The sequence below is a fragment of the Schistocerca nitens genome, chromosome 5, assembly GCF_023898315.1.
Source record: "Schistocerca nitens isolate TAMUIC-IGC-003100 chromosome 5, iqSchNite1.1, whole genome shotgun sequence".
NCBI lineage: Eukaryota > Metazoa > Arthropoda > Insecta > Orthoptera > Acrididae > Schistocerca > Schistocerca nitens.
In genome coordinates this window covers 611,975,101-611,989,230 of record NC_064618.1, presented here as the reverse complement: position 1 = coordinate 611,989,230, position 14,130 = coordinate 611,975,101, and the positions used below count along the sequence as shown (strand labels likewise).

General features: G+C 39.2%; 1 protein-coding gene across 1 annotated transcript in view; it reads right to left on the bottom strand.

The window, feature by feature from the left end:
- Positions 1-14,130, bottom strand: part of LOC126260612 (uncharacterized) — a 469,680-nt gene that overhangs the window by 216,608 nt on the left and 238,942 nt on the right. Inside the window, exon 5 of the mRNA XM_049957948.1 lies at positions 13,050-13,167. Coding sequence (XP_049813905.1) covers positions 13,050-13,167 — 118 coding nt within the window. The remainder of the gene's footprint in view (positions 1-13,049; positions 13,168-14,130) is intronic.

Genomic DNA, 14,130 nt, shown 5'->3' with positions numbered 1-14,130 from the left:
GGTGAATATTTACTATTTGCATGATATACGAGAGAGAATTGTCAGAGCATGTGCTTCGGTAAGTGCTGATGTGATAAGGAATACCACTCAATCCATGATAAGAAGATTGCAGCACTGCAATGATACCAATGCTCATCACTTTGAATACCTTCTGTAAATGGACATTCATGCCACCTTCTTGACCTTCATTGACCTTACTGTTATACATCATTGGATTCGTCTCGATAGCCACTACCAGAAAGCAAGTATTCAACTGCAGCGCTCCATTAAAATATACAAAAAACTCACATTAAGGCGCCTGTTGCCCCCATGCAACATTTTTTCCACAAACTTTTCGGCTACTATCATACTTTTGGAGTTATTCTTGGTGGAAATAGTTTTGACTCACCCTGTCGATTAAAAGATAAAGAGATTGTGGTGTGTTTAAGAGAAAATTGTAATGTATGTTGCCCTTGATAAGAAAACGGTTTTGATGCATTTTTGGTGAAGAAGTCAATTCATGCAAGAGGCGCATTGGAAAGAAAATTTGTAATTCAGGATAGATAGTCATCACTGCCTTATTCAGGTATAAGTACTACAAAATAATACGTGCAGTTAAAATCAGAAACAATGTTATGAAAAAGGACGTTGCTACTCGCCATATAGTGGACTTGCTGAGTCGCAGATAGGCACAACAAAAAGACTTTCACTAATAAGTTTTTGGCCAGCAAGGTATTAGTGGAAAATAGAACGAACACACACACACACACACACACACACAAAGCGAGCGCAACTCCCTGAGTTGCTGTGTGTGTGCGTGAGCGCGCGTAAGCGTGTGTGTGGGCGCACGCGCACAAGCGTTGTCCATTTCTGACGAAGACCTTGCTGGCCGAAAACTTATTTCTGAGTCTTTTTGTTGTGCCTATCTGCGACTCAGCATCTCCACATTTTATAATATTGTTACATTCCATCCTGGATTTTCCACTGTTCAAAATCAGAAGATGATTGTGAAGCATATATTGAAAGAGATATATGATTAATTGTGCATACAGGAAAAGCATGTTTCAAGATTGATGATGAATGGAAAAGGTGAATTTGTATAGCAATACACTACTGGCGATTAAAATTGCTACGCCAAGAAGAAATGAAGATGATAAATCGGTATTCATTGGACAAATATATTATACTAGAACTGACATGTGATTACATTTTCACACAATTTGGGTGCATAGATCCTGAGAAATCAGTGCCCAGAAAAACCACCTCTGGCCGTAATAACAGCCTTGATACGCCTGGGCACTGAGTCAAACAGAGCTTGGATTGCCTGTACAGGTACAGCTGCCAATGCAGCTTCAACACGATACCACAGTTCATCAAGAGTAGTGACTGGCGTATTGTGACGAGCCAGTTGCTCGGCCACCACTGACCAGGGCAGCAGTCAAACATTTTCTGTATCCAGAAAGGCCCGTACAGGACCTGCAACATGCGGTCGTGCATTATCGTGCTGAAATGTAGGGTTTTGCAGGGATCGAATGGAGGATAGAGCCACGGGTTGTAACACATCTGAAACATAACGTCCACTGTTCAAAGTTCCGTCAATGCCAACACGAGGTGACCGAGGCATGTAACCAATGGCACCCCATACCATCACGTCAGGTGACACGCCGGTATGGCGATGACGAAGACATGCTTCCAATGTGCGTTCACCGTGATGTCGCCAAACACGGAGGCGACCATCATGATGCTGCAAACACAACCTGGATTCATCCGAAAAAATGATGTTTTGCCATTAGTGCACCCAGGTTCGTCGTTGAGTACACCATCGCAGGCACTCCTGTCTGTGATGCAGCATCAAGGATAACTGCAGCCATGGTCTCCGAGCTGATAGTCCATGCTGCTGCAAACGTCGTCAAACTGTTCGTGCAGATGGTTGTCGTCTTGCAAATGTCCCCATCTGTCGACTCAGGGTTCGAGATGTGGCTGCACGATCCATTACAGCCATGCAGATAAGATGCCTGTCATCTCGACTGCTAGTGATACGAGGCCTATGGGACTCAGCATGGCGTTCCGTATTACCCTCCTGAACCCACCGATTCCATATTCTGCTAACAGTTATTGGATCTCGACCAACGCGAGAGCAATGTCGCGATACAGTAAACCGCAATCGCGATAGGCTACAATCTGACCATTATCAAAGTCGCAAACATGATAGTACGCATTTCTCCTCCTTACACGAGGCATCACAACAACGTTTCACCAAGCAACACCGGTCAACTGCTGTTTGTGTATGAGAAATCGGTTGGAAACTTTCCTCATATCAGCACGTTGTAAAAGTCACCACCGGTGCCCACCTTTTGTGAATGCTCTGAAACGCTAATTATTTGCATATCACAGCATCTTCTTCCTGTCAGTTAAATTTCGCGTCTGTAGCACGTCATCTTCGTGGTGTAGCAATTTTAATGGCCAATAGTATATATATATATATATACTGTATGTGTGTGTAAATGAAGAAAGAGTAGGCTTGTAAAAGAATACTGTATGGGAAAAAAGTAAATAAATTAACAAATTCATGAGGCACATACTGACACAGTCAACAGAAAAATGTTGCAGTCTCTGAGGGCATGGATTAAAAATTTTCCCTCATCAGGCAGGAAGGTATCGCAGAGAGGCATCATAGATACTAAGAGTGAGTAGCCAGAGTTGTAATGTTGCATTGTGTGTGTGTGTGTGTGTGTGTGTGTGTGTGTGTGTGTGCGCGCGCCTATTAATTTTTGACAAAGGCACTGTTGATGACCGAAAGCTGATTTTGTGACAGTCTTTTTGTTGTGTCTATATTCGACTCAGCATCTCTGCTATATGGTGAGTAGCCACTATCCTTTTCATAATATCGTTACATTCTGTCCTGGATTTTTCTTAAGTATACACAATTCTTCACTTACAGCAGCTGAAAGGTTTCAGTCTCTGAAGAAAATTATGGATACAAAAATGTTATCATAAATGACTTTCTGTTAACTGTGGTCAGCACTACATTTTTACCAGCGCATCAGCTGTAGCCCAGTGAAGATATTCTTTGATGCTTAAACATTCACGTAAGAGGCAATTACAATGATAGTGCAATGCAAAGGCAGCAGGGAATCCAACTGCTCAAAAACTGAAGTAACAGTGCATATATTACTACTACCAAACTATGTTGTAAAATTTATGTACATCACACATAGAGGAGTCACTTACACATAACTGTATGACAACTGCATTTGGTTACAAATCATTGTAATTATTCTGAGTCTCTCTGAAAATAGTAAAGACAGTTGATGGTGTAGAATATAAATACAGAAAACTGCAACCAGTTACTTTTTTGAAATAGGTATTTATTCCATGCACACCCCCCCTCCCAAAAAAAAAAAAAAACAAAAAAAAAAATATTTTACATCCTAACTACAGTGATGTCAACGTAAATATCTTACCACAGAATAAAACCTGTACTGTATGTCTACAAGCTATCTACTGTTAAAATAAATCAATACTTTTATACATATTACCTTTAGTGGAAGTAAACAGAACCTGCCTTCACTAATGGTCCATATAATGTTAGTTTAAGACCAGAAAGAAGTCAGCAATTCATCTGAAGTTTTGTTTTTGTCTTTTTTAAATATCAAGTTGATGGTCAAGCAAACAACTGCAGTTTATTGCAAATACTATTACTTTAAGTTATTCTATTCCTGGGTATTCATGTTAACGCCAGTTTTGATTACCGTATTTACTCGAATCCAAGCCACACTCGAATCTAAGCCGCACCTGAAAAATGGGACTCGAAATAAAGGGAAAAAAAATTTCCCGAATCTAAGCCGCACCTGAAATTTGAGACTCGAAATTCAAGGGGAGAGAAGAGGTTTAGGCCGCACCTCCAAATCGAAACGAAGTTGGTCCATTGTAATATGAGACACAATTTAGGTCGAATGAATGACGATACAGCTACAGTAGTTTGGTTCGAGTCGTAAGCTTAGCAGTTAAGCTTTACCAGGTAGCCATTGCTATGCGTCAGGCGCTCCGTCCGTATTTATACGGGTACTCTTCCTTTTTCACGTGCTTCGTCTGGTTTGAATCGATTGCTTATTTTGCTTCGATCTGATAGTTGCCGTTTTCTTTGTTATAGGTGTTTACGTCACTCTAAGCTGAAAATGCATTTCTGTACTATGTCACGCATTGTTTGTCGCATTCCGATAGTGCATGTTTACGGCCTGTCGCACCATGTCTTGCTTTTGTGCACGCTACCGCAGCTTACAATTAAAAAAAAAGAGAGGAATCGTCTCATTAGCGAAACAATGGCAAGAGACTGCTATTTGTTGTTACTTACACTGCTGCTTTCTGTGATAATGATCAACAAGAACCAAATAATAGACTACGTATGATAGGACATGTTCTGAACGAGAGTTCGGCGAAAATTTTTCTCCGTTTGAAAATCTTTGCGGCCACTTCTTTAGTACATCAAATTCTGCACAGAAATTAGAGTCATCTTAGATTTAAAAATCTAGTCAGTTGCCTTGCTTCATTTCTGACTGTATCACTATTAGGCATAAGAATAATAAGGATATAAACATGACACGATATGTATATTCTTCCGCGTTTGCTGTTGTCTCACTCTAGTTTCGTAGTTTATTAGGCAGACAGGATTTAAATGAGATAGCAGCAAACACAAAAGAATACATGGCAAAATGTTTATATTCGTATTATTCTTATGGTGAAGAGAATACTGCATGTGATTCACAATTCATTAAAGTTCCTATTAGCAACCATCTCTTCTCACAGGTAGGAAAAAATTCAGAGCGTAGTTGGCCATATTGACAAAAAACCCTAACAGTTTTGCCAGTCGGATTTTCGTAGTACATTGAAATTCTGCTACATTCGAAGATGAACAATACGGAATTTGTATTTACTTCGTTTGATAATGTATGAAAATGCAGTGGTCGAAACTCGGGGCGGAGAAAAAAAGCTCGTCTTCCACCTTTTTAAAAAAAAAAAAAAAAAAAAAAAAAAAAAATTATTTACCGACGCAGAGGTTTTGGCACCAGTATTTATCTTTGTGCCTACAAAGCATGCCTGCGTAGCGCTACATATATTCGACGGCAGAAGTTAGTTGTGGCGGCACCTACCAACATTTTTCAGAACTTCCGCTTGCTTTGCATTCGATTCTAAGCCGCAGGCGGTTTTTTGGATTACAAAAACCGGAAAAAAAGTGCAGCTTAGATTTGAGTAAATACGGTACAGTATATGCCCATACATCAACTTTCATAAACGCAAACAAAACAAATACAGGATGTATAAGCGGACACACAAAAAAAATTCCCGGATTTCCTGATTAAAAATACACTTTCTCCTGGGTGAAAATACACTTTCTCCTGGGTGAAAACATACTTTTCCCCTGTTAACTGACAGTGTATTTTCTCTCTGAACTGTATAACTTATCAATCCTTTGCATGGTTATGGTTTTATACACAGGTGTTGAATTTCTCGGTGCTTTAGAAAATGAAACTCAGGGAAAAAACATGTTTTGGAAAGATTTTTAATTTACAGCAACATGTACGCTGGATATTTTCGTATAACGAAAGTATAAATTCGAATTCCACCAAGCACCGCATATTACATTCCGAAGCATTGAAATCGAGATTGCTATGGAGATATATATATATATAGTGCTGGCAGGTCGATAGACACACAAACATACACACAAAATTCTAGCTTTCGCAACCAGCGGTTGCTTTGTCAGGAAAGAGGGAAGGAGAGGGAAAGACGAAAGGATGTGGGTGTCTGCTTGTGAGATGTCTGCCTGTGTCTGTATACGTGTGGATGGATATGTGTGTGTGTGTGTGTGTGTGTGTGTGCGCGCGAGTGTATACCCGTCCTTTTTTCCCCCTAAGGTAAGTCTTTCCGCTCCCGGGATTGGAATGACTCCTTACCCTCTCCCCTAAAACCCACATCCTTTCGTCTTTCCCTCTCCTTCCCTCTTTCCTGATGAGGCAGGGAAACATTGCACGTAGGAAAAATATATCTAAAAACAAAGATGATGTGACTTACCAAATGGAAGTGCTGGCAGGTCAACAGACGCACAAACAAACATACACACAAAATTCAAGCTTTCGCAACAAACTGTTGCCTCATCAGGAAAGAGGGAAGGAGAGGGAAAGACGAAAGGATGTGGGTTTTAAGGGAGAGGGTAAGGAGTCATTCCAATCCCGGGAGTGGAAAGACTTACCTTAGGGGGAAAAAAGGACAGGTGTACACTCGCACACACACACATATCCATCCACACACACACACACATATATATATATATATATATATATATATATATATATATATATATATATATATATATATATATATAAACAAAGATGATGTGACTTACCAAATGAAAGCGCTGGCAGGTCGACAGACACACAAACAAACACAAACATACACACAAAATTCAAGCTTTCGCAACAAACCTGATGAGGCAACAGTTTGTTGCGAAAGCTTGAATTTTGTGTGTATGTTTGTGTTTGTTTGTGTGTCTGTCGACCTGCCAGCACTTTCATTTGGTAAGTCACATCAAAAGCTGTACTCTATGTCTAATAGGTCTACAAGGTCAATATGCTGCAAGAGAAGCTAACCTTTCACATATAATGGTGGTCTTTTATGTGCGTATTACACTTTAAGATATATCACATAAATGTGCCAGTAAAATTTTTAATAACGACATAAATGTCTGATCTTCTGAGCTCAAAATTCATCCAAACGGCTCGTCATCAACAATTTGATTTTTAAATGATAGTCAAACGCTCTGTGATTTAATAAATTCATCGTACTTTATTGCACATAGTTCAACTTGCATAAAAGGAAATCTACTTTGAAAGAAACACTTTTCAAACCATTATTCGCTTTATTTTCCCACGACATTTCAGCAGTTGCCACAGAGTGCCACATATCAGGCACCACTGCACTTGCGCAGCTACAATGACATAGGAGGCCTGTATGTTTGTACGTGTAAAATATTGAAAGACCTTACAATATGTCATAAAAGAAACAAAACATCAGAGGATACTCCAAGAGCTACGGAATTTCGTGACCCATGCTAACATGTGCGCATTTAAAGTGCAGATTCGTATGTCCAGAATCCCAGTGAAGTGAGTCTCGACCTGATATTAAGCTTTTCGATGTGGTTTTTGGGATGTAAATTTTCTTGGAGTACCAGTACCGTGTTATTTCATGTTTGGTTCTTTATTATGGAATAATGCCATACGTGCTAGAAGATGAAAATGTGCACCTGAAAACTAAGTCAACAGTTGAAACTAGTCAATAGTGTGGAACACTTCGTTTCAAATATATTGACTGCCTCAGCAGAAAAGAATAATAGAAGAAAATTTCTTTAGCAAACCGACAAAAATAACTTCATTGTTCTGAAAAGCAATTAATGCTTGACTTTCAGAAAGATGGAAATGAAATAAAATCTGAAACTAATAACATATATTAGCCTTTCGTAACTATATGAATGTATTTTAATTCACGCAATAGCTTCTGGCCACAGAAATCCAGTTTGTTTTTATTTGACGTGAGAGCAGTAAATGAAGAGGAAACAGCAAAATCGCTAAACGTAAACATGGGTCACGTGGAGACTACCCACTCCCCCACTATAACTCAGACTACTCTGCACATCAGCCCCGCATCACGGATCAACGATATTTCCGAACCGGCGCAATACTAGATAGTGGTGCTGCCCCCGGGTGGTGGGTGTAAGGAGGAGGCTGTACTGAGGATGGGGAGGGTAGCAGGGTACGTGTGGAGAACGGGGTAAAGTGCTGCTTGTGAGAGCATACAGGGACAAGGTGGAGAGAGTGTAGGGCAGCTAAGTGCAGTTGGGAGGTTAGACGAAGGGTGAGGGGACGGGTAGCGGAAAATGAGAGGGGTAAAAAGACTGGGTACATTGGTGGGATAAAGGACTCTGTAGTGCTGGAATGGGAACAGGGAAGGGGCTGAGGTTAAGGACATGGACAAACGAAGGTTGAGGCATGCCCCTTTCGCTGTTCCCATTCCAATACTAACAGTTCTCTATTCCACGAACGCACCCAGTCTATTTATGTCTCTCTTTTTCTGCTATCAAGACCCCCCCCCCCTTCGTCTAACCTCCAACTGCATCAAGCCGCCCTCCCCTCTCTCCACCTCGTCCCTGTATGCTCCCCCACCTCTACCCTGTGTAATTCCTCCTCCCTGCCCCAGCCTCCTCCTTACCCCCACCACAAACTAGCATCTCACAGTGTGGCCTCAGCAGCCAGAGACTGTGGTCGTGTGTGTGTGTGTGTGTGTGTGTGTGTGTGTGTGTGTGTGTGTGTGTGTGTGTGGTGGGGCGCTGTCTCCAATGAAGGCCTTGTTAGCTGAAAGCTCATTTTCTGACACACTTTCTGTTGTGCCTATCTGCCACTCAAAATCTCCACTATATGGCGAGTAGCAACTACCATTTTCATAATATTGTTACATTCCAGCCTGGATTTTCCATTCCTCAATGCAAGGTACTACAGTATAAAAATTTCATTCTCCTACTGCTTTTCAATGGTTTACAAATTGAGGGCAAAGTTGACAATCTTTCTAAAAACACCAAAATGGCTGTTTTGGACCACTTTTACAAAAACAAGCCTTTTGCAAACTCTTTTAAACCATTTTCATTAGAAAGACCACTTTCTAAACCATCTAAAAAACTATATTTGGTTTTGCAATGCACGCATATAGGCACTAACAAATAACAAGGTGAAGGTTTATTAAAAAAGGCCCCATATTTCCATGGTACTCAAATTAATGCCGACTTATTTTATTGTGTTCTACTCTTTGGAGGAGGCAATATCAAAAGTCTTGATGACCAGGAAATGAGAGAAAGTCCAAATAACTTGAAGAAAGAGTTGTCTTTTGACACGATTCATCATGAAATATTCCAATTTGTTTTTCTGCTACAACTACAAAAACTAAATGGTTATAAACTTTGCCATTAACTATGCATTACCAAGGCAATGGAGATCATGGTAGTAAAATTGTTGCAAACAGGGTGCCTACGGGGACAAGGAAAAAAAATTCTCGGATTTCCTCATTAAAGATACACTTTCTCCCAGATGAAAATACATCTTTTCGTGTTAAGTGACAGTATACGTCCCCTCGAAACCGAAAAATTTATCAGTCCTTTTAATGGTTATGGTTTTATAAAGCAGTGCAGAACTTACCAGCACTTTAGAAAATGAAACTCAAGGCACAAAAACATGTTCTGGGAAGATCTATGGCGTGTAGCGACATGTGCCCTGCATATTTTCGTATTATGGAAGTATAAATTTGATTTCCACCGAACACCGCATTTTACTTTCTGGAGCATTGAAATCGAGATTCTGATGCGCTTTTGTAAGCCAGTCATAGCTCATGTTACGTGATCTTGCCAGCCGATAACAGCAGATATTCAGGGAATAGGACACATAATGTAGTCAAGCTAAGCTTTTACATATAATGTTGATCTTTTTCGCGTGTGTAACACTTTAAGATACACCACACAAATGTGCCAGTAAAATGTTTAATAATGACATAAATGTCCAATCGTCTAGGTTCGAAATTCTTTAACAAAGGCTTGTCATCAAAGAGTTGAATTTTAACCACGAGTCAAATGTTCTGTGATCTTGCGTAAAAGGAAATTTTCTTTGAAAGTAACGCTTTTCAAACTGCAATTCGTAATATTTTCCCACAGCCTGTTAGAAATAAGTTTGTTTCAGCAGCTGCGAGAGAGCGCCAGATAAGAACCGTCACCGTGCTTGCGCAGCTAAGACGATGTAGGAAGCCCGTATGTTCGTATGTGTGAAACATCAAAATAGCTTACTTTATGTCATAAAAGAAACATCAGAGGATACTCCAAGAGCATCAGAATTTCGTGAACCATACTAAAATGCATAATTCGGCTTAAAGTGCACATTTGTATGCCCATGTTCCCAATGAAGTTGGCCTCGACCTGATATTAAGGTCTTCAGTGTGGCTTTTGGGATGTAAATTTTGCTTGGAGTACCAGTACTGTATTATCACATGTTTGGTTCTTTATTGTGGCATAATGCCTAATGTATTAGAAGATGAAAACCTGCACTTTAAATGTAGCAAACAGTTGGAACTAGCCAATAGTGCAGAAATAAAAACACTTTGTTTCAAATAAATGGACTACCTCAGCAGAAAATATTAATAAAAGCCAAATTTCTTTAGCAAAATGACAAAAATAAATTCATTGTACTGCAAGGCAATTAATGCTTGACTGTCAGAAAGGTGCAAGTAAGATAAACTCTGAAACTAACAACATATTTTAGCCTTCTGTAGTTATGTCAATGTATTTAATTCACCTGATAGCTCCCGGCCACAGAAATCCGTTCCCCTCCACCCATTCGACGTGACAGCAGTAAACAAAGAGGAAACAGGAAAATCACTAAATGCAAACACGGGTCACGTGGAGACTACCCACCTCCCCACTATAACTCAGACTGCTCTGCGCATCGGCCCCAAATCTACAATATTTCTGAACTGGGGCAATACTAGATAGTGATTGCACCCCCCCCCCCCCCACCACCACCACCACCACCACCACCACCACCACCACAAGCGTTTGAGATAGGACGTAAAAAGTAAAAAAGACTTCACAAAAATATGTTGATTTTGTAGCTCACACGTTTCCGAGGAGACTGATACATAAAAGTGTTCAAGGAAATGTGACATGTTGTTTGGTCTTAAGTGCGCAAAGGTGCAGTGTCACACCTCTTCACACATTATTCTTCTACTGCAAATCACTGTGTGGAACTCAAATGTATATATTTTGTAATGGATGCCATCAGACTATATTCAGGACAGAGGAAATTAAAATGTCCTGTTGTGCCCCTCTTGTTCTGTCAGCCGGTTTGACATCATCCCCTCCTCCTTTTAAAAAAAACCCTCATAATTAACACTGGATGAGATTATTTATAGGATACATAAAACCAGTAAAGACAAGAAACAAGCAAGACAATCCACATTTCTTCAATCAGGTCCTAGCATTTTTTTCTCTCTTATCTTGCTACAGATTTACATGACATGCTTTTTTTTCTGTGAAAAAATTTATTACCTCTTCAAAGCTCGTCAAACAATTTGCTACATGAAAAATCTAAATGTTGTTGTCTAATACTGAAAAAGCCATTAATACAAATAGTATCCAAGACTAGTGTGGTTTGTTGATCTGATTAAGTTGTTTTTTCACTACTAGATAAAACAAAATAAGCCTTTCTAATACTGCAGCAACTGTAACACACACAAAAAAGCGAGTCTGTTTCGGCAATAACTGTCAGTTTTGTAACACGACAGAATACAATTCACTAATACCAATATCAAATGCCTACTTGGCTTACTACGAGCAAAAAGCTGTATGTTATGAAGGAGTTTTACATTTCATATTCTATGGTTAACTTTGCCCAGACTGCCAGAACCACCGGTTTAGTTACCCACCTTTATTCTTTGCTTAGCCATTATTACTTATTCGTACAACGCATTTCCACGCTATTCCCAGAATAGCAAAAATTTGTCATCAAAATTTCATTTTCTTGGATACACTTACTTTACTTACTTACTTTATTACCTGTTATTTCTGTTAGTCGTTTATTTCCACTCTGGTAGTCTCAATCTATGGATTTCGCTAATAATTATAACAATGCAGATCATTCGCAAAATTATTAGAAGCATTTTTTATAAAAAGAATTCTGTAGATCTGAATTTATAGAGATGTCTCAAAAAACAAAAAAGATTACTTATTTCCTATTTTTCTGGCTCAAGCTCATTTCTTGCTCACCAGGACTTTTGATATTGCCTTCCCGAGAGAGTATTAAACATCTGTAGAACACAATAAAAGATGTCAGATTTGAGTAACAGCTGAATATGGGCCCATTTTCAGTGCACTTCCACCTTGCCATTGTTTTTAGGGTCTTATATTGTCACATTGCAAAACCAAATATAGTTTTCAGGTGGTTTACGACAGGGTCCTTCTAATACAAATAGTCTGAAAAAGTTTGCAGGTGATTTTTTCTTTGTAAAAGGGGCCCAAAAATTACAATTTTTTAGAAACACTGTCAACTTTGTCCTCAAATTGTAAACTACTGGAAAGCAATAGGAGAATGAAATTTTATAAGACCCTGCATTGGTAAGTTATGATGTGCAAGGTTTCACGTTTATCCTGCAGTTACTACTAGAGATATAAAAAGCTAACTTTTGCCTTTTTTTAGCACCTATTTTTCAGCTTACTTTGCTTCTATTAACTGTATTAAAATTACTCTAGAAATCACTTTTTATTATTTCTCATAAGAGGGTGCAAAGAGTTGTACAAGATGGAATATCACCCCCCCCCCCCCCCAAGAAAATACCGCCACTGCACTGCTGACAGCTGTGCTATGGAGTCGAACAAATGACTATATCTCTGGAAGTATGGAATTAGTGATTGTGAAATGTTACCAATGTTTACTGGGATCATGTCTGAATGTTCACACAAAATTTCACCAAAATCCATGATGGTCATAGGGGACTTTTTCCAAAATTAGACGACTTGGCATGGAAAAGACCAATTTTAAGCATAAAATTATCCATGAATCATGGTTGCAATGGTGAAACCTGGGAGAAAATGGTGTTACTTTGGTTCATTTTGTCACACAGAACATCAAATATCCTGACACTTGTCAACAAATGTGTACAACAAGCTGTTCTCTCTCTGCCCCATAGAGCAGAAGCTGCCACAGATAGCCTGCCGGCAGGTGCAGGTGAGCAGGCTATTGGCCACTGCATCACATTCACCCCTCATTCTGATGTGAATGAGAACCATTTATCAACCTTTGCCTGTGGGCACTTAGCCGAGACATACAATCGTGTATGCTGATCACGTGACTGCAAAGTGTCAGCTGTTTGCCCATGCCTGTCCATCTCTGTCCACAGGCAGGTACGTGAGGTGCAGTTGGCTGTACACCAATATTTTGGGCAGCCCTATTATGAAAATGGAAACACAAAACTGATTGTTAACATACCTCCTGCATGTCATGGTAGCACAGATGAAAGAATACCAGCACATCATTCATAGACTTCTTCAGCTTAGCTGCACGATTAGGTTTCATGTAGCAATCTTTTACACTGCCACTGACTTTCCTGTAACACATGTTTTACAATTTTTACTTATTTTGTGTGGAAGTAATCTTAGTTATAGAAACACTCTAACAGAAATAATACTAAAATAAGATTTGGATAACTGAAAAATAAAGTTACTATTATGTAAAATAAACAGACAAGAATAAGAGCACTAATCGGATGGAAAAGATTGGGTACTTTAGATTGAATGAACACACAGCAGACAAGGTAGCAAATACTAAGTTTTTGTAACATATTGTTCAACATACATTTAGAGTAAACAGCATACCAAGAAAAGCGCAAAGAGATTAACAGAGTATGAACCAGCTGGTTGCACATAGTAACTTAGAGTAGCGACATGAATGCATAATGAAGGAACCAGCTAGTATTCAATCACAAGCTTGAAATAAAAAATTCCCTGAGAATATCAGGTATGAGGAGGAAGATGGTATCAAAAAGCAACACAAAATTCCACGAGTTTTCATTGAATGTCTGAAATTCCCTGAGAGTTCTCTGATTTTTCCAGGTAAATTTTAATTCCCTGAGAATTCCAGGTTCTCACTAATGCACACACTGATTCATGAGCAAGGCTTTGTCTATAATTTCTAAATACTTCAAGCTCTACTTGGTGCTGTAGCTGATAGGAGTAACTCATTTGAATGAAGATATCACACCAATCATATCCACTTCCAAACTGTCTCTACTGCACAAACAGTTTTGTGATTGTTGAGATCATCGTGACACCTTTGTCGAACCATATTTAGCATGTTTCAGCATATGGTCACTTGGAGCACTAGTTGACACTGTCATTCACTTTGTGTTACTGAAATGTTATTAGTTTGCAAATAGCACCAGCTATGTATTTTATTCATGCTGAGCAAAATGTGTTTCGAGAATTTATTCTCGTTGTCAAGTGCAGTACTTAGTTTTGAATTTTTTCTGATGTTACACAAACAAACAATGTGAGTGATAGTTTGCACATGT